General features: G+C 36.4%; 1 protein-coding gene and 1 non-coding gene across 2 annotated transcripts in view; one reads left to right on the forward strand and one right to left on the reverse strand.

The window, feature by feature from the left end:
* KPNA3 (karyopherin subunit alpha 3) overlaps window positions 1-24,560 on the forward strand; it is an 84,708-nt gene that overhangs the window by 51,700 nt on the left and 8,448 nt on the right. The window contains exons 3-10 of the mRNA XM_007105312.4: window positions 4,900-4,989; window positions 5,183-5,212; window positions 5,299-5,351; window positions 5,491-5,586; window positions 8,880-8,965; window positions 10,959-11,045; window positions 11,410-11,579; window positions 12,996-13,040. Coding sequence (XP_007105374.1) covers window positions 4,900-4,989; window positions 5,183-5,212; window positions 5,299-5,351; window positions 5,491-5,586; window positions 8,880-8,965; window positions 10,959-11,045; window positions 11,410-11,579; window positions 12,996-13,040 — 657 coding nt within the window. The remainder of the gene's footprint in view (window positions 1-4,899; window positions 4,990-5,182; window positions 5,213-5,298; window positions 5,352-5,490; window positions 5,587-8,879; window positions 8,966-10,958; window positions 11,046-11,409; window positions 11,580-12,995; window positions 13,041-24,560) is intronic.
* On the reverse strand, window positions 13,889-13,995 carry LOC112065433 (U6 spliceosomal RNA). Its single transcript, XR_002892034.1, has one exon. It is a non-coding gene; the product is annotated as a U6 spliceosomal RNA (small nuclear RNA).

The following is a 24,560-nucleotide window of genomic DNA, read 5'->3' on the forward strand; positions in this document are numbered from 1 at the left end:
CTTTAGAAGCATTTAGATGTAACCAGAGTTGGACTACATCTTAAAAAAAGCAAGCAGTAGAATATATTTAAGAAACAGTCTCTGTAGCCACCACAGTCTCAGCTCTGCAGCCTCTGGGTTCAAATCTTAACTGATATTTCCCAGGTATATAATTTAGTTTAGCCAGGTTCTCTGTGTCCCCATTTATTCATCTGTAAAATAAAGATTTAAGTTTTACAGGACTAGCACTAGATAAAGATTTAAAATAATGAGGGTATTACTGGGTAAAAACAAATTTAATTACTTATTTAAGTTTGAAGTGTGGCTGGTAAATAATTATCTGTCCTTCATCACATATGTAAGAAGTGACTGCTTACTTGTTCCACATATTTAGGTATGGGGTTGCAAGCCACTTTTTCAAGATGGAATGAAAAAGAAGAACTTTATATAGAGATTAATAACAATTTGTTAAGTCAAAAAATATTAGGTCAAGTCATAAGAAATTGCCTGTAATTAAGCTTTTTGATCTACAAAGTGGCAATTCCATGTGGTTCAGCCAAATGTCAGAAAACAGAAGATCTAAAAAGTATTAAATACATACATGGGATAATAGATTAATAATGGATTTCTAAAGGAACTTTAAAATGGATGTAATCTGTGTGTATGTGTTTGGAGATAAGGTAGGTGTTGAAACTAAGCCAGTTTCCATATCCTCTGAGCTCCCCTCCCACTTGACAGAAGAAAAAGATACCTTTTATAGGTGCTGAATTTATAGTACAATCTCTAAGAGGGTAAAAATCTCTAGGTGACAAGCAAAAGGACAGTTTAAGTTACTGGTTTTGGTGACGCCTCCTTTAAAGATTAATCACATCACCAGAAACCTGCCCAGAGACTGATTATCTTAACTTGGGTTGTACATATTTTTTTGCTGAGAGTGAAGTATGACTTTCATGCCCTAGGGTGCCCAAAATGGACTATGTTAGGATGTTTTCAGTTCTAATATGAAGGTTGTTACTTAATTTTTGATAAAAGAAACAACTTACTAAGAAGGTATGATAATACTAAACTTGTGTATGCCCAAATATACGTAAGCCAAAATTGACAAAATTACAAGGAGAAATTTGCCAAAGACATAATCATTGTAGGAGAACTTTTGTCAACAATAAACACAGTAGTTAACAGGAGATAGAAAGGTGTAAATAGCTTAATATGTGAATATTATCTAATAAGCACATATAAACCCCATGCATATTTGAAAATTGGTTTTGTGATAGTATAAAGCCACAGTTGCTACCCTGTGCAGTGAGGTACCATGGGGCTCCATAGTGAATCAAAGGAATACCTTGGGATATTCTAAATTTTTGTGAGAAAACACAGTGACACAACATTTCAGGTACCACAGAATCATTAGATCATGAAATAGTTCACAGTTTAAACATTAGATTGCACTGTGTTTTTTTCAATCACATATTTTGTCTGAGTGAAATAAAATTATTTTCTTTTAACTTCTGTGTTTTTCCCCCCAAATTACTATTAAGTTGTTTGGACCTAACCACCTGATAAAGGAAACTGTGGGGTACTTCCTTTGGCCTACATTTAGGCCTATAGACTGAGAAAGTTCAGGAAACTCTGGTATAAAGTAAATGTCATCTCATTTCAGTGTTGTTCAGACTTTGTTCTCTGATCACAAAACAATTAAATGAGAAATCAGTGAATGAGATAGTTACAAAAACCTCATAATTGTGGGAAAAAAGTAAGCACTTCTAAATAGCTTGGGCATCAAGAAATCTTAATGAAAATTAGTTAATACCAAGGTATGAACAATAGGAAGATTCTACGTGTCAGAACCTGTGCAATACGGTTGAAGTGTTAACTTTACAAGAGAAGTTTATAGCAAGTAGAGAATAAAAAAATAGGAATTTAAGGGACTTCCCTGGTGGCGCAGTGGTTAAGAATCTGCCTGCCAGCTCAGGGGATACAGCTTCGAGCCCTGGTCCAGGAAGATCCCACATGCCGCGGAGCAACTAAGCCCGTGTGCCACAGCTACTGAGCCTGTGTGCTACAACTGCTGAAGCCCGTGTGCCTAGAGCCTGTGCTCAGCAACAAGAGAAGCCACTGCAATGAGAAGCCCACCCACTGCAATGAAGAGTGAGTAGCCTCCGCTCGACACAACTAGAGAAGGCCCACACACAGCAACAAAGACCCAACACAGCCGAAAATAAATAAATAATTTAAAAAAAAAAAAAGTACACCCATCACTCAGCACCCGGCTTCCTTGATTCTTAGCATTTTCCCATATTTGCCTTATTCTCACTTTCTCTCTGATATATGTGTGTGTATATACGTATATATATGTGTGTGTGTGTATATATATATATATATATATATATATATGTATAGTGGCATGGTGCTCCCTTACACCCTTAATACATCGTTAATACATCAGTTCATACACCTTTCAATGTAACCACAGTGTGTTTGTCAAGGTCACATAGATAAATTTCTACTATCCAATCCTTAGGCCCCACTCATAGTTTGCTAGTTTTTCCCAATAATGTCCTTTATAAACCCAAGATCCAGTCCAGGATTAGACATTGCAGTTAGTTGTCATGTTTCTTAAGTCTCGTTCGATCCAGTAGTTCTTCAGTCTTTATCTTTTATGACTGTGTATTTGAAGAGTACAGACTGGTTTTTTAATAGAATGGCAGATTTGGGTTTGTCTGACTTTTCTCAGGTGGTTGTTATTACTACTACTACCACTACTATTATTGTTATTATTTTGGTCAGGAGTACCACCAAGGTGATACTGTTTTCTTAGTACATCAGACCAGAAGGCATACCATGTTGATTTCTCCTTTACTCTTTTTTTTTTTTAATGTATTTGAAAATTTTTTTTCTTTTTAATTTTTATTGGAGTGTAGTTGATTTTCAATGTTGTGTTAGTTTCAGGTGTACAGCAAAGTGAATCAGCTATACATATGCATATATCCACTCTTTTAGATTCTTTCCCATATAGGCCATTACAGGGTATTGAGTAGAGTTCCCTGTGTTATACAGATTCTTCCTTTACTCTTTTTTTTTTTTTTTATAATGTCACCTTTTTTTAAAAAATATATTTATTTATTTTTTGGCTGCATTGGGTCTTTGTTGCTGCGCGCCGGCTTTCTCTAGTTGCGGCGAGCGGGAGCTACTCTTTGTTGCGGTGCGCAGGCTTCTTGTTGCAGTGGCTTCTCTTGTTGTGGAGCACGGGCTCTAGGCGCACAGGCTTCAGTAGTTGTAGCACGCAGGCTTAGCAATTGTGGCTCGCGGGCTCTAAAGTGCAGGCTCAGTAGTTGTGGCACACGGGCTTAGTTGCTCCACGGCATGTGGGATCTTCCCGGACTAGGGCTTGAACCCGTGTCTCCTGCATTGGCAGGCGGATTCTTAACCACTGCGCCACCAGGGAAGCCCTCAGTAGTTGTGGCGCACGGGCTTAGTTGCTCCACGGCATGTGGGATCTTCCCGGACTAGGGCTTGAACCCGTGTCTCCTGCATTGGCAGGCGGATTCTTAACCACTGCGCCACCAGGGAAGCCCTCTTCCTTTTCTCTTTATGATAACCTTTGCCACTTGGTCAAGATGCTGTCTGCCAAGTTTTTCCTCTATAAATAAGTATTTTGTGGGGAGCCACTTGGGACTATAAAATGTGAATGCATGGATTTTCATATTTGTGAGTTGCATTAATTTTAAAATAATGTAGAATTAATTATTTGAGTAGTTACTAAAGAAGTATGCTGTGATATAATTTGAAGTTGGTAATCTCTTAAGGATTAACATATACATAAGCATCTGTTTAAACATGCTTACTTGTACATAGCACACAAGTAGATGTCATGCAGATAAGCCAGTAAGCTTCAGATGTCTATTTCTAGTTTTAATTTTCTATTTGATCTGAATTTTAACCTCAATATCAATATCTCATCAATAGCTTTCTATTGTAATCAAACACTTCTGTAAATATTGTTTTGAAGACTAGAAGGTCTTGAAATTTTAAATTGAAAAGAATTTTAGATATCATTTAGTCTTTAATTTATTTTGACTTAATCCTGTAGACAAACTAAAATCTTAGAGGAAATTTTGGTTTAATCTATATATTATGTAAAACGGCACAGGTTGCCATTACAAACAGTTGAAATCCCATAAAATGTAGAAGTATTCTGCTGTTGCAAAAGCCAGATAGGGGACTTCCCTGGCAGTCCAGTGGTTAACACTCTGCGGTTCCACTGCAGGGGGCACAGGTTCAATCCCTGATTGGGGAACTAAGATCCCACATGCTGTGCTGTGCAGCCAGAAAAAAAAAAAGAAAAAGAAAGGTTAAGATGATTAAAAAAACAAAAAAGAAAAGCCAGATAACAAGAGTTTAAATCTGAGATTATAGCAAACAGATAGCATTCATGGTAATGAATTCCCATTCCCCCCACTCCCAACAAACATACAAACCTTAACATTTGAGAAGTAAACTCTTTTCATTAAGCTGACTTCTTAATAAATTGCTTCAGGCAACCATTAGCAGTAAGTTGAAGAAAGCTAGCATACTAGTTGAAATATATTTTCTAGACTTTTATCATCATAATAATTTAAATTTAAAAATTTAAATCTTCACTACAGATTAGGAGGCACAGTATTGGTCAAAACAGTTGGTGCTTAATACATTTTGTGTCTGTGTGTATGAATGCTGGCCTTTAAACCAGTGAATTTTGTTATCAAATCCAGAATGTGGACTGTCATTTGGTTTGCAGTATACACATTTAATTCATATTATCCTTATGTAGAGATTTTTTGTTTGTTTCATAGTTGCCTGATAAAGTTGAAATAATTTTAGTGGATTTTTCATTAACAGCAGCCTTCACGACTTCTTGGCTATTTATTGGTTGTCTTTCAGAACAAAAGAGATGAACACTTACTGAAAAAAAGAAATGTTCCCCAAGAAGAAAGTTTAGAAGATTCAGATGTTGATGCTGATTTTAAAGCAGTAAGTTACCTTGTTCTTATAAGGTGTTTTAAAAATAATTTTTATAATAACCAGAGAACTTCATTCTCAATCTAAGATCAGTTTTACAATGATAATTAAGGTATATTAACTGTTATCTTTAGTAAATAGATTATTCAATAAATGTAGTTTTGCTATTAAACTCTTTGCTGAACTATCTTTTTTTCTTTTTAAGCAAAATGTAACACTAGAAGCTATATTGCAGGTATGTTATTAATTTAATATTTTCATTTTGAAGTATTTTGAAATTGATTTTTTTTTAATTTCTGAAATTTACATTTGGTGTTGCAGAATGCCACAAGTGATAACCCAGTGGTCCAGTTGAGTGCTGTCCAGGCTGCAAGGTAAGTACTGATTTGTCCAGAGAGAGAATTAGGTGTCATGCTTAGGGTGTCTTAGCTCATAGTCTAGAAGTAGTACATTGTTATTTCTGTTCATAGTTTGAAAATTATAGCAGTTAATTTCTTATATTTCTTTTTCTAGAAAGCTATTATCCAGTGACAGAAATCCACCAATTGATGACCTAATAAAATCTGGGATTTTACCAATTCTAGTGAAATGTCTAGAAAGGGATGATAAGTAAGTATGGATTTGACTCCCTGTTCACTTTTTTCAGTTAACTGAAAATTTGTGATTATTATTTAACCAATGGGTTCCATTTGGTTTTGCATTTATCATATTTGTCATTTGTCATGTATTTTAATGTAATTTTCTTATTCTGTGATCATACTCAGTAGACCTAAAGTGCTTCTCTTTTTAGTTTATGAAGTGTGTGTATATTTTCTAGGAAAATTTTAGCTTCTGTTTATTGTCTCTTCTAACTTATCTCAAATATTTATAGTCTTTATTTGTTAGTTGGTTTTTTTTAAGTAATATTTTAAAACAACCCAAATAGTGTTTGAGTCACTCTTTGCTTATGAGTCTATATATAGATTAACCTCATGACTTGAGTCAACATGAATGGTTTCCAGAACTGAGTAGCTCTTTCTTACCCTGGGAATATTCCAGCTGATCTGCTGATACTCTGAGAAGTCTTTAACAGAACTCCAACCATGATTAGTTGTCTATCATCATGGTTTTTATTTGTGGTAAATTAAAAATAAGAGGGCAGATTATAATTTTCCAGAATAGAAAGGGAAAAACACCACTTGGTATCTTTTGAGATACTGGCCCCATTTCTGTTAGTGTTTAGAGAGATCTCGTTGTGCTATGTCTTAAACTTCATCAGTTTGAGTTAAGTGGGGAGAATGTAAGTTTCAACTCCAAAACACATTAAAACAAAGGCTAATTTTGCATTTAAGGGGCATTTAGACTTGGGATATTTTGCTAAGTGTTGTCTGAGATTTTCAGGTGACTAGATAAAATGGTTGGTATATAAATGTTTCTACTAGGGGTTTTCATTATTTAAAAATACTTCCTTCTGCTTTGATTATGTGCCACAACCATCCCTCCAAAAGCCCTTAACACTTTTTAAATACTATCATATATATTTTCTATAACAAGGTTTATTTAAGTAAAAATAAGTTTTATTTCAATTGTTAAATAAAAATTCTATTTACCTCTACTTTTAAGGCCCTCTTCTTGATTTGCTTTTCTTTCTTCTTCTTCTTCTTCTCCTTCTTCTGCTTCTCCTTCCTCTCCTTTTTTTTTACTTTTTGGTCTTTGGCATGGGCTCATTTGTGTGGGCGTATCTGTGAAATACAGCATATATACAGAAGAATATGCTAAAATGTATGCAGACCTGTGTAACTACCACCCAAAGTAAAAATAGAAAACTACCACCAGTCGGTGGTCTCGATCTGACTTGATGAATTTGTCATGGGAAATTGTGTCATAATATAAAAGACCCATAGACTTTGGAGCCAAACAGACCTTGGTTTAAATCCAGGGTTTGTTGCTGACCAAAACCCAAGTAGCATTTGAGCCTCAGATACCTCATCAATAAAATTTAGGTGGTTGTGAGGAATGAAAATAATATAAACAAAACACTATACAATATCAAGCATATAATACGTTTTCATTTATTATTTACTTATTGCACTCATTATTTATTTTTTTCTCTGTCTTCTCTTTTTTTCAAATGATATCTTAGAAGACTTTCTCTAGCTTTGTAATTGTATTTTTTACATCTTTATGTTTTCTCATTTAAGGCCCTCATTGTCAGTATTTTGCCAAACCACCTAGCCTAGTTTAATAACCCTTTCTTCTTCTAGTCTGAGACAACATAAACTGTCTCATCATCTTTGATCTTATCATCCCTTTATTTCTCCTCAGCCTCGATACCCTCTTATTTCTTGCCTTTTGCCAAAGTTCATCATGTAGTTCTTGTCCGCTCCTTCATTTTCTCATCTGTTCCATCTTTTTAACCTCACCGCTTGCTATATCTCTGACATTTATTCTCCTTAAAACCTTTTCCTTCTCGGATCCCTCTAACCTTTTGATATTAACAACCTCACTCTCTTTCTTTGATATTTACAGAGTTTCTTCTAAGTCCCTAACCTTTGGCTCCCCTTGGGTTTTGCTCACTACCACCCCCTCCTACCTTGGTATTCTATTTAAAAGAATGTGTGTTTTTCAGCTATCTATCCTAACTTATCTATCCTTAGATAGTTTCTTAACAGATTTTTCCTACATTGGCCTTTAACCTTTTTTATTATCTATTCTGCATGGATTCCAACAGTGGTTTTTTTTAACTTCACTTTTCAGTAACACTCTATACTTAGTATGTCTGTAGAATAAATTCCAAGTTCTGAAGCCTGAGATTTGAGTCCTACTCCCCATACCACACACACAAACTTAGGTAACCTACCCGTCCAGTTTCATCCCATGTTACATTTTGCATACCTTCTAGGCTTTAGCTCTCTTGATCCCTTCATAGTCATCTGTACATATCATGATCATCCCACCCATGATACTTTTATTTGTATTTCCAGCTGTCAGTGCCTTTCTTTCTTTATCCCTCTTTGAAAATCTAGTTCAGTTTTCCCTTTCTTTGTGAGGTCTTCCATCACCATTCCAAATTATAATGATCTCATCCTTTCAGCAAAATTATGTAGCCTTGTAATATCTCTGGTATGTAAAGCAGATGGTGTAGTGGAATCAGAGCTTTAAGACCTGTCTAGAGGTTGTGGCAGTGATTCAACTGAGATGATGAGGGCTTCAGCTAACACAGTGATATTAGGGATGGTGCTATAAATATAAGAAATATTTAAGAGGTAAAATTGATATGACCTTATTGATATCTATGGGAGAGGAAGGAGTCAAGGAAAATAATGACTGGCTAAAAGTTGCAACTACCAGACTTCCCTGGTGGTGCAGTGGTTAAGAATCCGCCTGCCAACGCAGGGGACACGTGTTCGAGCCCTAGTCCTGGAAGATCCCACATGCTGCGGAGCACCTAAGCCCGTGCACCGCAACTACTGAGCCTGCACTCTAGAGCCGGCGAGCCACAACTACTGAGGCTGTGTGCCACAACAGCTGAAGCCCGAGTGCCTAGAGCCTGTGCTCCACAACAAGAGAAGCCACAGCAATCAGAAGCCTGCGCACCACAGCAAAGAGCAGCCCCCACTCACCTCAACTAGAGAAAGCCCATGCAGAGCAACGAAGACCCAATGCAGCCAAAAATAAATAAATTTAAAAAAAAATATTGCAACTACCAATGGACATAAAGAAGTAAGTTTAAAAAAAAAAAGAAGTAAGTTTATATTGACTGACTTTGAGAGCAAATGAGACATTCAGGTGGAGATAGCCAACAGGCAGTTGGATATAATAAGACAAAATTCAAGGACAAGGTAAAGGATAACCATATAATCTGCAGGTCATAAATGTAAATGGTAGTTATGTGTCTAAAGATTTTTTATTGTTTTTTACAGTCCTTCATTACAGTTTGAAGCTGCGTGGGCATTAACTAATATAGCATCAGGAACTTCTGCACAGACTCAAGCTGTTGTACAGTCTAGTAAGTAAATTAGTTAATTTAATTCCTTACTTGCTGGACCCTTTTTTTTTTTTTAAAGGGAAGGAAGTGGTGTTTTATTGTAAAGACAGCTTTATTTTAAAATTGTGAATATTATAAGTTACTTATGATAGTTGATATCTTTCCTATAGCTGTCATTAATCTATCATTGAATAATTTTAATTGTGGTTACTCAAAAATGAATAAGAGTTTTATCTTTTTGGGTCAAGACTGTCTCCTAATATTAGGGTTTAAATTTTCTATTCCTAATGTCTCCAAGGTGCTGAGTAACTTATGTCTTTTAGCTTGTAACATATATTCTTAAAATTTTGCTTACCTCAAGATGGGCTCACTATTATTAGCATGTTGACCCAAACTGTCAAAAGCTCTTTGAAAAAAACTGGATGTCACCAGGTAGTCTTAAAGTGTGGCACACTTAACTGACTTCAGGTGGTACTTAAGGTGATTCTAAGTAGTAAATGATATAGCAGTAAGTTACGTTGAATCAAGTAGTGAGAATACTATTTTCTTTCACTTTTGTTTTAGATATTTCAGTAATGTCAAAGAGAAGATTTCTAGGTAGATGTTAGATGTAACAAAAAGGGAACAGCAGATTTTACACTAGGGCTTTCAATAGAGACTAGTAGGTACAATTAAATAACAGTGTTTTGTTTTCATTTTTAATTCTTTGGTTATCTTCTATGTGTGGTGATTAATACTGGTATTCTATTTACAGAAGTGATGAATAAAATTAGTTAAAATACAAATGTGAGTCTATTCAAACCCTCATACATTGCTGGTGAGAATGTAAAATAGTGCAGCCTCTTTGGAAAACAGTTTATTAAAAGGTTAATCATAGAGTTACCGTATGACCCAGCAGTTCCCCTACTACATGGAACCAAGAGATACGAAACCATGTGCACAGAAAGACTTGTACAGAAATGTTTGCAGCAGCGTTACTCATATTATTCATAATAGCCCCAAAATGGAAATAACCCCAGTATCCATTAGCTGATGAATAGATAAACAAAATGTGGTATACCATTGAATACTATTCAGCAATTTAAAATGAAATACTTATACGTGCTATAACATGGATAAACCCTCAAAAACATTATTCTAAGTGAAAGAATCCAAACAAAAAACTACATATTATACGAGTTCATTTATATGACATGTCCAGAAAAGGAAAGTCTGTAGAGACAGAAAACAGTAAATGGTTGCCTAGGGCTGGGGGAGAAGGTAGTAGGACTTCTCTGGGTACGGGATTTCTTTTGGGGATGATAGAAATGTTGTAAAATTAGATTGTGGTGATGACAACACAACTCTGTATAAATACTAAAACCGTTGAATTGTACACTTAAACAGATAAATTATATTGCATAAATTATATCTCAATAAAGCTATTAAAAGTGTGAGTCAGTTTTAATTTAAATGTTAAATAAATAATACAGGTAGTGCAGAGATACAGCTAAAAATCCTAGAGGTAGTGCACAATTGACTGAAATTTAAGAAAAAGTGATCTAGCTTATGCTTAGTTTCTGCAGGTAATGAATGTGATACCAGTGTTTTGGAATTTGAGTTAACACATAAGTTATGTAAAGAGTAAGGATTATAGCCTGATACGGGGATAATCATTTCTTTAGTTAATCCCATGTCAGCAATTGGATCATATTGACTAAAGTATTATATTCTAAGGTTACATGTTCAGGGTAGAAATTTTTTTTAATGAATTATAGGAAAAATTTTATGCTGCTGTTTTCTTTTAATTAATAATATAATAGCAACTTCTAGACACTGTCAATAGGTCTGTTACCTGAATACTACTAGGGGAAAACACTAAAATTTATTATATTTAGGGTAAAGGTATTTGCCACATTTATTCATTCAGTGAATTATCATTGGGCAACTATAGTGTGCCAAACTCTGTATACAGGCTTAAACCCATGACTCTTCAACATTTTGCAGTGTAAATATTAGTTTTTCTTTTTTATAGATGCCGTACCTCTTTTTCTAAGACTTCTCCATTCACCACATCAGAATGTTTGTGAACAAGCAGTATGGGCTTTGGGAAACATTATAGGTAAGTTGAATTTAGGTTTGAAAAGACTCCAATTAAGTATCTTAATTAACTTTTTTCCTACATTGGCATAGCCATTACACACTATGTTTCCTCTAATTTTAATGTGGGTTGACTACCTTCTTGTTTCATAAATACTAACTTAAGATTGTACCTCTTTGAAATGGATATGCAATTTGCTATCAGGATTGGTAGGTTAAATTTGTGTTCCCCCATCAAAATCTGGAGAAATAGCAACACTTGATGCCCTTGACTAATGGTGAGGAAACATAGAACATCAGTGTCCCAACATGAGCCATTGCATACATTTCAGACTTTCTCATCCTGAATGTAATTTTTTTTTTAAATACAATTTTCATTTCTGTAGGTGATGGTCCTCAATGTAGAGATTATGTCATATCACTGGGAGTTGTCAAACCTCTTCTGTCCTTCATCAATCCTTCCATTCCCATCACCTTCCTTCGGAACGTCACATGGGTCATTGTCAATCTCTGCAGGAATAAGGATCCCCCACCGCCTATGGAGACAGTTCAGGAGGTAAATGAAGAAATGCAAAGGCCAGATGGTATATTTTCCCTATGTTTATGCTTTAGATTTTCATGCACAGGGAATGAAATAATGTATATACTGATTTCATTGCAGGTATGAGATATTTAAGTAACGTGTCATACTTAATTTTGACTCCTGTGAAAGAAAAGTTGAGACTCTGTGGCACCTGAATGAATGTCAGTCCACCCTAATTCAAGCAGAAAAATACAAAAGAAGAAAAAAATCTCAGTTTTATTACTACATTGCATTGTTGGTTTAACACTAAAAAAATAAGGGATTGCTACAGATAAAACTGGTCTACTTATATGCAAATGTTCTTGAGTGAATTTGCATTAAGTCCAATGGAAATTTCCCTTGATTCCTGACAAAATTAGTACTCTTAATATGTGGCATGCTTTGTGTTAAATCTGCTAATTAAAGCAAAGTAAAATCTTTGCTATTTACATCTAATTTGTAAATGGATCTGAGTATTTTAAGTTTTAAAAAATCCTATGTAACCTTTAATCATTTGACTGTGCATAGAAATGTAGACTCTGAATCTTTAATCTTCATAATTGATATCCTTCACAATCTTCTGCCACCTCTTGCCCTTATGGAAGGGGTACTTAGTGATTCTCCCTGCTACTGCCCCCTCCCTCCCAGGTTTAAAAGAAGATCTGTAATGCCTGAATTCAACAAACTATACTTTATACTGGTCATAATTTTCTTGACTAAATCGGAGGCCGAAAACTTTAATTTGACTCAAGTAGCTAAATAAAATCTTATTTTTACTTTAAGCAGGTAAGTGAGACAATGACAGCAGTTTTAAGAATAGCTTTTTAATTTTTTTTAATAATGTACTAGTTTTTCTTTTTAATGTTTATTTTACTTATTTATTTATTTACTTATTTTTGGCTGTGTCGGGTTTAGTTGCGGTATGCGGGCTCTTCGTTGCAGCACGTGGGCTCTGTAGTTGTGGCGCACGGGCTCAGTAGTTGCAGCCTGCAGGCTTAGTTGCCCCGTGGCATGTGGGATCTTAGTTCCTCGACCAAGGATCGAACCCAGGTCCCCTGCATTGGAAGGCGTATTCTTAAAATAGCTATACTACATACTTGCATCTCCATTTTTTCCAGTTGACATATGTCATAAAGGAGATTATTGAAAACAAATGTTTTTCCTTTAAGGTACATTAATCTCTGCCAGACTTACTTGAACTTTTCAATTAGACATCTGAAATATTTTTTTGGTTTTTCAGATTGAATTTATCATATTTTTATTTTCCTAATAGAGATTCAAACAAACTTAATGTTGTTTCTCTTGCCCTGCAAATAGTATTTACTGCTTGTTTTTAATCACAGTTATTCATTTTTACAAAGACATCTTCATCAACTCTAGTATTATTTATTGTTTGTCTTCTTTCCTCAGATTTTGCCAGCATTATGTGTCCTCATATACCATACGGACATAAACGTAAGTAAAGCAGAAGCTTAGATTTGGGATTTTGCTCTGGATGGGACTGAAAGGTTTTTTATTATTTTTTAAAAGAGTTATTCTTATGCTTTTAATAAGTGTCAGCATATATCTTATTAACTTGTCAAGCTTCCACAATGTATGTGGTTTTCAGAAACAGGATTAAAGTTAAATTAAGTTTGTATCTTGCTTCATTCAGATAGCAAAAAAGCTAACTTTAGAGAAATTATCACATATGTAGTTAATTTAGTTATTTGTATCATAATAGTGTTTTAAAGTATTAATATTTATAAAGTGGTTAAAGCTTTATAAAGCTTCATATTTTTTTAAAATCTCATTTGATTCTTAAAATAGGTAGGCTAGATATTATTGTCACCATTTTACAGAGTAAGAAACTGGGCCTCAGGGAAACATTAAGTGACTTATCCAAAGTTGCAGAGCTTATAAGGGTCACAGTCGGTATTTAAAACTGAGGTCTTCTGATGACAGATCGTGTTTACTTTCTGTGAAACCACACTAACGCCCATGCTACAACCTTTTGAGATACAGTATTGAAGGATGTCAAGTATAGTTTTATTTTTATTTTTTTAACATCTTTATTGGAGTATAATTGCTTTACAGTGGTGTGTTAATTTCTGCTTTATAACAAAGTGAATCAGCTATACATATACATATATCCCCATATCTCCTCCCTCTTGCATCTCCCTCCCTCCCACCCTCCCTATCCCACCCCTCTAGGTGGTCACAAAGCACCAAGCTGATCTCCCTGTGCTATGCGGCTGCTTCCCACTAGCTATCTATTTTACATTTGGTAGTGTATATATGTCTATGCCACTCTCTCACTTCGTAAAAATATGGAACACTTCACGAATTTGCGTGTCACCCTTGTGCAGGGGCCATGCTAATCTTATCTGTATCGTTCCAATTTTAGTGTATGTGCTGCTGAAGCAAGCACTCAAGTATAGTTTTAAATGCAAAGGCATCTTTACATGATTTGTTCATTATATGAGATTTAGTTAAGCAATTACTGTATATATGCCAGCAAATTTTTTATCAGGCAGTCTGAAAATTCTCCTGAATGTAGCAAGGCTAAAAGTTAAATTCTTCCACAGAGTAAAACAATGGATAAATTTCAGTGAAATTTCAATGAATTTAGAACTGATTCTAGCGTTGATCTAGCATTAATTTGGCTTCTAATGTTCCAACTAAGATCTCTTTCTGATTTGTTGTGTGTTTGTGTTTTTATAATCCTATCTTTGTTTATACACACACACACACATAATATGTATGTATGTGGGTGTCAGAATTATGTGTGATTTATCATTGGGATGAAGAAAATGCATCTTTGCTAACATTTCTCAAGAGACAATGTATAGTTCCTGTATAAATATTCAACTGCACGTTTCGCTAGTTAATTTTAAGACTTTAAGTTCTTAGGAGGGTGTCTTTTAAAGGTAACTAAAGTAACTATTTATTTGTGAAGTGTTAGCCTGAACTGTCATAAAAATTAAGTGAAAACTGTTTAGTTATATACTGTCCTGTTTTCAAAATGGATGTAAAAGTGACTTAGCAACAGACATAAGATAATAAATATCTTAAAAGAAAGGGGGAGGAGGTAAAATTCTTTTTATAAATGTATTTGTTGTTACTGAATGCTAAATTTAGTCCTAAGCTTTCTGAAAGCCAAAATTAAAAGACAAATAAGCAAAATATCTGATATTTCCATTAAGACATTTCCCCTAGGACATTATGGAATTGATTATAGGCAAATAAAAGCTTCAACCACCTATTGGTCTTGTTTATTTGAAAGCTAGAGGTATTAAAGTGATGAAGTACTGTAGTTATAAGTATATTTATCGAGTTTAACAAACACAGGTTGTTCCACTTAAGCCAGAATTGCACAGAGAATTGTAGGCACAGAGATGAAGAAGACATAGAGGCCCTGCTCTCTAAGACCTCAACATTAGTAGCAGGTAAAAAGAGTGAATGGAATGAACTTTTGTCAGTTACTTGCTATACTAAATCTGTTTCTATAATCTCCTTTTATCTTACCAGCACCCTTATGAGATAAGTTTTGTTCTCTTATTTTACAAGTAAGGAGATTAACTAAGGTCATGCAGTGAATAAAAGCCATAGCTGAGAATTGAAGCCAAGTCCAAGGCCTGTGCTCTTTCATACCATGATCACATAAGCACACAATATGTGTGCACACAAACAAGAAAAGTAAAACAGAGGAATGACGAAAATGCTAGAATTATGAAAGCACATATTCTGCCTGGCAACCAGAAAGCTTCATTGAGGAAGTAACATTTGAAATAAGCATTATAAGGAGATGGTGGTGGAAGTGGTGATAGACGTGAAAAAGATGATTATGTTAATAGTTAGCATTTATTAAGGGTTTTAAAGTGTGCCAGGCACTGTTTTAAGTACTTTTCATATGTTTACTCATTTATTCCTTATAAAAATCCTATGCGATTGGTTACTATAATTATCTCCATCTTACAAACAAGGTAAAAAGAAAACAGTTAAATAATTTGTCTAAAGTCATACAACTAGGATAAGAAGGATTTTGTCAAGTTGAAAAGGTCATTTCAGGTCCATGAGGAGCAATAATAAGGAATCAAGAGAACACATGGAGGATGTGGAGAATACACGTGGTTAATAAACCAACACGTTTGCTGGGGAGTTAAGTTTCAGGGTTTTTAATGCTGTTTTAAGGAATTTGGGCTTATCTTGTAATCAGTGCAGAATCATTGAAGATTTTCAAATAGAGGAGTGATATGCTCATGTCCGTTATAGGCAGATAACTTGGAAGAGGCAAAGAGGGTCTGGAATGGGGAAAGTTTGAGTGTAGCCTGGCCTATTTTACTATCATAATAGGTTTAAGGAAGTTGATGAAGGTATGAACCCAAAGCTAATGGTTAGGAGAGAGAAAGTTAGTTAGAACTTCAAGAGGAAAGGATCAAAGAGAAGGAGAAGTAAAAATTACTTTGGTTTCTAATTTGGCAATCTAAATGGATAATAATGCCATGAACCATCAGGAGTCAAGCAAACGGATGAAACTGGTAGGGGAAGATGATGAGTTTATTGTAGGACAGACACATTCATTCTGATTTATTTGTTGTTCCTGTGTAGTAATGTTTCCAGGAAAGAAAAGGCCATACATCTTTGAGATTTATCAGTACTTAAGAGATTCATGAAAATATGGACATGGAGTAAGATTCAGAAAAAGGGCTAAAATTGAATTCTGAGGAATTCTCTGCATTTGAGCAGTGGTAACAAGGGAAAAGGAACCAGCCAAGGAGTTTTTTAAAGTAGAGAGACGGAAGCATAAATTGTGAAGCAAAGAGTGGGGAAAAAAATAAGCTAGAGATTTAGCAGGTTCTAGATCATACAGAGTCTTGTATACCACCTTAGGATCCATGTATCCTCTTTATGTAGCTGAGAGGGAGCTACATTATGGATTGATAATTTATACCAATTATGAGTGGAGTGTAGATTTTAGAGGAAAGTGGAGTTGAGAAAACAAATTGGTGTTGATTTTGTGGTATGAATGAGAGAAAATGAGGACCAGAACCAGAGCTTAGACATTAGGAATAAAAAGACAAGGGAGGACTGTAGAAATGTTTAGATGATAAATTTGCTGGTTTTGATGTGGGTGGTGAGAGAAGAAAGGAGTCAGGGATAATACCCAACTTTCTAACTTGGGTCTTAGGGTAGGACACAACAGAAAAGAAGAATAGCAGCAAGGAGAGGTATAAAACAGCAGGAAAGACTTCATTTATGAGACAGTCACTAGTGAGACTGCTGGAGAAGCTGCGTTAGGGTGTGGAGAGAATTAGGTGGTTTATGGACATTCATATGCCTTTGTGACGTTAGAAGAATCACTAAATATTGACCCCCGAGGACTAGAGAAGAAATCTGGACTGATTCAGGTCAGTCTGTGTTCATTTGCTTTCTAGTTATTGTGCTTCTTAAAGTTAAGGTGCAATTGCAGTGATTCTGTAGCATTTGGTTTTCCTGTCCTTTTTGAAGTTGTTCATGCATGGCTTGACATGCCCAAATAATTTTGAGTATTATCTAACTTTTGATACAAATCTACTGCTGTTACAAATGAAGTTAATCAGTTGTAGCAGATTGGTTATGTGCTGAGACTTGATGGTTAGTGACACTTGATGATATGTCAGGGGTCCCCGAGACCACCTTCAGGTTCAGTGATTTGCTAGAAGGAATCACTGAGAAGCTTTTACCCTCATGCTTGTAATTTATAGCAAAAGGGTACAGATTTGTTTAGGGAAAACTCAGTCTTTTCCTTCGTGTATAGGGAAAAACCCAGTTCTTCCCTACGGTGCATATCTCTCCTATGTGTCTCCTCCACTACTCGTACAGAACACTTCACTGCTCATACTTCTTGTCACCAAATGTGTTGAGCAGGGCTGGCGGGGAGGGTTCCCCACAACAACAAGCAAGTCTCTGTGACCCACTAGGTGTCCTGCAATTTATTTCAGTTCCACACTACCCAGAAATAGTGTCAGATCCCACAGGTTAAGGACTCAGTCCCACATGATGACCACCTCTTCCCCCAGCCCACAGGCACACTTCAGATGCCAGTCACGAAGTCACAAGCCCTGTGCTTCTGACCACCTAGCTATAGATTAGAGGTTTCAAAGACCCCCTCCTTGGATTCTATTAATTTGCTAGAGCAGCTCAAAGAACTCAGGGAAACAAGTTACATTTACTAGTTTATTAAAGTATATGATAAAAGATACAGATGAACAACCAGATGAAGAGATACATAGGGCGAGATCTGGGAGGGTCCTATCCCCGTGAAGTTGGGGTATGTCAGCCTCCTGGTGTGGGTGTGTTCGCCAGCCGGGAAGCTTTTCAAACCCCCTACTGTTGGGATTTTATGGAGGTTTCCAAATGGAGGCATGATCAGTTGTTAACTCTGCTTCTAGCCCCTCTCCACTCTCTGGAGAGTGAGGAGCAGGGCTGAAATTTCCACACTTCTAATCATGGCTCGGTCTTTCTGGTGACCAGCCTCCTCATCCAGGAGGCCATCCAGAGTTACCTCATTAGAGCAAAAGATGCTCCCAGTGCTCTTATCACTTAGGACATTACAAGGGTGTCAAGGATGGGGTCAAAGACCAGATATTGGAACAAGAGATGCTCTTAATGTTCTTATCACTTAGGAATTTATAAGGTTTTAGAGCCCTGTGCTAGAAACTGGGAGCAGAGACTAGTATATTTCTTACCATTTCACAAGATTAAAATCAACAAAGGCTAAAGGTACATAGGGCAGAGTTTAGGAGGACCCAGGTGCAAGTTCCCAGTTGTCCTTTCCCAGTAGATTGGTAAGGACAATGCTTTATTCTCCCATCAACCATGTGTGGTGACACATATCAAGTATTACCAACCAGGAAGCTCCCGAACTTTGATGTGTCCAGGGTTTTTACTGGGGAGTCAGTCACATAGGCTGACTGACCTTAACTACTCAGTCTCTATCCCCTCCCAGGAGTCAGACTGATACAGTGTGGCCCAGGGTCTCAGGAATGCAGTGTTATTAAGCAGAATAATCCCAGGGCTCAGAGGTTATCTTGAAGGAGCTGATCAAGGACCAGTCCTTTCTTTGGAAAGTATAGGATTTGAACACCCTGAGCTTACTCAGTTACCCTTTACTGCATATAAGGATAAGTATACAGTTTTTTTTGTTTGTTTGTTTGTTTTGTGGTATGCGGGCCTCTCCCGTTGCGGAGCACAGGCTCCGGACGCGCAGGCTCAGCGGCCATGGCTCACGGGCCCAGCCGCTCCGCGGCACGTGGGATCTTCCCAGACCGGGGCGCGAACCCGGTTCCCCTGCATCGGCAGGCGGACGGGCCACCACCGCGCGCCACCAGGGAAGCCCAAGTATACAGTCTTAACTTGGTTCAGCTCTGGTTGTCTCTAAAGCATGTGTGATGTTAACATTCCATAGACATTCTACAGACACCTACTAGGAAATACTGTACATTTTAATAGCAGTTTTCAGTAAGGGTGCCTAACAGGACATTATTTGTTAGCATATTTACTGGAGGTGGTAAAAATTGGTAAAGCTCTTTGCGCTGAGTGTATTATTGTTTGGAGACTTCGGATTGCTAGAGATTTTCCTTTGGTTCATAAGATACCAGTTTTCAAGAAGTTTGTTCAATACATTGACCCTTGGAGTTGCCTATCTTTTCCGTGTGTATATGTGTCTCATACTGTGTGTCTAGAGATCAGCTTTCTAGCAGTCTTCAAGTACATGAAATATTGCTGAAGTAAAAAATTTTAAATGTTTCTAGCCCAGAAAAACAGACATAGTGAAAAATAAAGTAGCTCAGGATTGCCAAAGACTTCATTGGCACATGACTAATCTATTAGCTGGGAGGAAAAGAGTACACTCATTGACTATTAGTGACTGTAAAAGCCAGGCATTTTACGATAGAAATCCAGAAAAAGGGAAAAACCAAGAAAAAAGAATATTGGAGGAGGTTTAAAATAACAGAAGCAGCTCAGATGGGAAAAGGCAGCAAAAGGTAAAATTACAAATGTCAAAGACATTGAGCAGCTGTTAGCCTGATTCTGGAGATGAGGAAAGCAAACTGATGAAAATAGAAAAAAACTAGAATAGCCTGATAATCTTGTGCTGTGAATTTCAAAGTTTTAAAGCATTTTTAAAATGAGATTTTCAGTGAAGGCCCAATATATTATAAAACAAAATTAAAGAGAGACTAGAAGAGTCTTTACAGCTTCAGGGGGCCTGAGACCTAGCTATAGCTTACTTTCCACCACCAGCCTTTGAGGTGGTGTCATGAAGATCTAACCAAAAACTATTAATTGATCTCAGCTTAGAAATCTTAAATATTTCATTTTTCTAGGCTACTGTATATTAGAAAAGAATGGTTTTCTGCTAATAGTAGGGAGCTATAATGGAAAAAAGTTACCTTTCATTTAGCAGCTTCCTAAAACATCACAGGCCAAGGCAACCAAGTATTGTTCTGCACAGTATTCCATTTTGTGGCTATGGTTTATTCAAACACACTATTTTGGGTAGGCATTTAGGCCGTTTCTTGAATTTTGCAAATATGAATGATGTAGCGGGCAGTAATCCTGTGTGTTTTCATATTATTGGAGATATATTTCAGGGTAAATTCCTAGAAGCAGATTGCTAGGTCAAAGAGTGAATGCATTATAATTTTTGTTATACACTGCCAAATTCCCTGCCTTAGGGGCTGTGCCATTTGCATTCCCAGCAGCAACATACAAAAGTGACTTTCTGGGCTTCCCTGGTGGCTCCGTGGTTGAGAGCCCACCTGCCGATGCAGGGGACACAGGGTCGTGCCCCGGTCCGGGAAGATCCCACATGCCGCGGAGTGGCTAGGCCCGTGAGCCATGGCCACTGAGCCTGCGTGTCCGGAGCCTGTGCTCCGCAACGGGAGAGGCCACAACAGTGAGAGGCCTGCATACCACAAAAAAAAAAAGTGACTTTCTTCATGGCCTTGTCCCTGTGTTGTCATTTTAAAATTTTGCCATTCTATGCGAAACTGTATCTCATTTTTAATATGTGTTTGACTTGTTGTGAGTGAAGTTGACCTTGATTTCATATGTTGAAGAACCATTTTTACATCTTTGCAAATAGCCTGTTCATCTTTATTGCTCATTTTCCATCAGATTTTTGGTCTCTTTTCCTTGACTTTTAAGAGCTCTTTATGTATTAAGGACATTAACTCTTTATTTGTGATATATTATATATATATAGTCAAATATTTTCCTAATTTGTCCTTTGGCTTTGATATATTTTGCCATGCAGTTTTCTCCTTTTTATGTAATCAGATTTATCAGTCATTCCTTTTGTTGAATCTAGATTTTTTTTCCTGAGTTATAGATGTTTTACTATGTTAAGGAAATATCCGTAAAATCCCATTTTGAGTGTTGACGTCAAGAATGAGTGTTGGAATTTTTCAGTGTCTATGGAGATGGTTATGATTTTCTCCGTAAGTCTGTTAATATGACATATATTGATATTCCTAAAATTGAACCATCCTTGTATTCTTTGAGAAATCCCACTTGATTATCATATATTATTTTCTTAATGTAGTATGGGATCCTTTTCACTAATACTTTATTCAGAATTTTTACATCTCTATTCACATAAGAGATATTGGTCTACAGTTTTTTTATGTTATCTTTATTTGGTATTAATATTGTATTTTTATTGCATTTTAAAAGTTTAGGTATTACCTTTATGCTTCATTCGTTTTCTATGCTCTGGAACAATTTATATAGCCTGGGGTCTATCTGATCTTTGAAGATTTGGTAGTTTCCCCCTTGAAACCTTTTGGGTCTTGATACTTGTGCAATTAGTTCCCTGATAATTTTCTCTATTTTTGCTATTGAAATTGGCTTGTTTAAACTCTCAATTTCTAGTGAGGTTAGTTTTTTGTAAACTACTGTCCTAGGAAATTATTCATTTCATCTAGGTTTTCAATTTTGCTTGCATTTAAGTATGCAAAGTAATCTCTTTATGATTTTTTTGTTTTAATTTACTGTTTCAAGAGTTATTTTCTTCACTATTTCTTATTTTGTACGTTTGTGCTCCTCCTACCCCTTCTCTAATTAAGTTAACTAGGACTTTTTTTCATTTTTTTCAAAGAACTAGGATTCTGATTTTTAATTAGATCTGTGGCTTTTCTGTTCTTTACTTCATTACCTTCTACTTTTGTACTTACTGTTTCTTTTTGCTTTCTTTTGGTTTGCTCTGTTCTTTTTCTTTTTGGGGGGGCTGCATTGGGTCTTCATTGCTGCGCACGGGCTTTCTCTAGTTGCGGTGAGCGGGGGCTACTCTTCCTTGTGGTGCGCGGGCTTCTCATTGCAGTGGCTTCTCTTGTTGTGGAGCACGGGCTCTAGGCGCATGGGCCTCAGTAGTTGTGGCTCGCAGCCTCAGTAGTTGTGGCTTGCAGGCTCAGTAGCTGTGGCTCAAGGGCTCTAGAGCTCAGGCTCGGTAGTTGTAGCGCATGGGCTTAGTTGTCCTGCGGCATGTGGGATCTTTCTGGCCCAGGGCTCGAACCCGTGTCCCCTGCACTGTGCCACCAGGGAAGTCCCTGCTCTGTTCTTTTTCTAGCTTTTTATTTGGGATCTATTTTCATTCTTTTAAGTTCTGTTGTATACGTTTTTAAGACTATGAACTTGCCTTTGAACACTGCTTTAAGTAAATCCCATAGATTCTGGTATGTGGTGTTTTCATTATAATTTTCTAGAAAATTTTTTCTGTTTTTTTTTAATCCAAGAGTTGTTTAATATAAGGCTCTTAAATTTCCATATGGTATTTTGGTATTTATTAATATCTAATTTTATTGCCTTTTAATAGTTTTATAATATTTCTGCTTTATGTAATTGATGTTTTCTTTGGACCTTATAATATCTTTGTGCTCCATATGCAAGTTTATTATCTGTTATCAGGTTTAAATTTCGATGTATATTTATAAAATCTATATCCTCACTTTTTATCTACTTCTCATACTGACAACAGTGTATGAAAAATCTTTTATCAGTATATTTTTATTTTTTTCTTGCATCTTTTTAGTTTCTCCTTTGTAGTGGTATTTACAGGGTTACTTGGTGAATAGATGTTTTTAACAGTTACATATTCATTATACATTGTGGGATATAGCTTTACAAAGTAGCCTTCTTTATTCTTTGTAATACTTTGTAGAATGAATTCTGCTGGTCTGCTAACAGGATTGCAGTCTCTGCTTTGTTATCATTTACTTGGTGTACCTTTGCTTGTCCCTTTATTTTTAGCCTTTTTGAATGACTGTTTTAGGTGTGTCTCTTTTTTTTTTTTTTGGCGGTACACGGGCCTCTCACGCATTGTGGCCTCTCCCGTTGCGGAGCACAGGCTCCAGACGCGCAGGCTCAGCGGCCATGGCTCACGGGCCCAGCCGCTCCGCAGCATGTGGGATCCTCCCAGACTGGGGCACGAACCCGCATCCCCTGCATTGGCAGGCGGATTCTCAACCACTGCGCCACCAGGGAAGCCCCTAGGTGTGTCTCTTGTATACAACATAGAATTGAGTTTTGTTTTAGGAGCCAATTTGAAAATCTTTTTCTTGTTACAGGTGAGTTAAGCCTGTTTCATATTGTTTGATATGTTTGGTTTCAACTCTGTCCTGTTATTTTGTGTTATAATTTCTGTGTGTTTTATTTTCTACTTAGTGTTCTTTCTTCTCTCTTTTAAAAATTTTTTTGGTATTTAGGAATGTTTGTTTTTGTTCCATTGTTACCTTTATACTTATAATGCCTTTTGTTTTTTTTACTGTCTGGTTTGATAGGTTTAAATGGTATTTTTTGACTCCTGTCTTTACCCATACAGCAAGTGATGAGCTTATTTCTCTTTTCTCTTTTCTCTTTTCTCTCACCTCATTCTCCCATTTTTGAATCTAGGTTTGTGTCTTTTGCCCAATTTGGGAAGTTTTCCGTCATTATTTCTTCAGATATGTTTTTCAGCTTCACCTCTCTTTCTGGGACTCTACTGACATAAATGTTATTATATCTTTTGTTATCATCCTACAATTCCCTAAAGCTCTGTTCATTCTTTGCAATCTTTTTTTTCTCGCCCAATTGGATGATATGTATTGATCTGTCTTTTGAGTTAGTTGATTTTGTTTTTTCTTCTCTCCCTTCTACTATTGGGTCCTTCCAGTGAGTTTTAAATTTTGGTTACTGAGTTTATTAGTTTTGAAGTCCATTTGGTTCTTCTTTATTTTTCCTATTTCTTTGCTGAGACTTACTATATTTCATTTGTTTCAAATGTGTTCATAATTGCATGCTGAAGTACTTTTATGACAGTTACTTTAAAATCCTGTCAGATAATTTCAATATCTGCGTCATCTCAGTGTTGGCATCTGTTGACTTTCTTTTCGTTTTTCAGTTGAGGTAATCCTGGTTCTTGATATGATGAGTTTTTTTCAGCTGTAGCCTGCATTTTGACTGTTACGTTATGAGACTCTGATTTCTGTTTAAATCTTGCTACCTGTTACTGCCAGACTTGGTAGTAGACAAGCTTCGCTCACACACACAGCTTCTGTAGGCACCCTCTAGCAAGGAGGCTTTCCTTGTGGGGGTAGGATGGTACATGGGTGGAGTTCTCAGGCATACCTTCTGTCCTCCGATTTGTCAAGTGCAATATTTCAATTTTTCTGGAAGATATAACATTTAAATTATTCTTCCACTCTTATCTTCACATTTGTGTTAGTCTTTGATCTACAGTGAAATATTTCTTCATTTATCTGTTAGTTGAATGAAGCTCATCCTCTGGTAAAGGTGTCAGCAAATTTTTTTATAGAAGACAGATAGTAAATCTTCTAGGCTTTTTGAGCCACATGGTCTCTGCCCCACTAAAGTGGAGTAGCTTTACTAGGATATCTTACCTTTAAGCTCTTCACTCTCCTCTTCTCTGAAGTCTCACTTAGTGTTAGGGCAGGAGGTCCAGACAAAAGGTAG

The sequence above is a fragment of the Physeter macrocephalus genome, chromosome 13, assembly GCF_002837175.3.
Source record: "Physeter macrocephalus isolate SW-GA chromosome 13, ASM283717v5, whole genome shotgun sequence".
Taxonomy (NCBI): Eukaryota; Metazoa; Chordata; class Mammalia; order Artiodactyla; family Physeteridae; genus Physeter; species Physeter macrocephalus.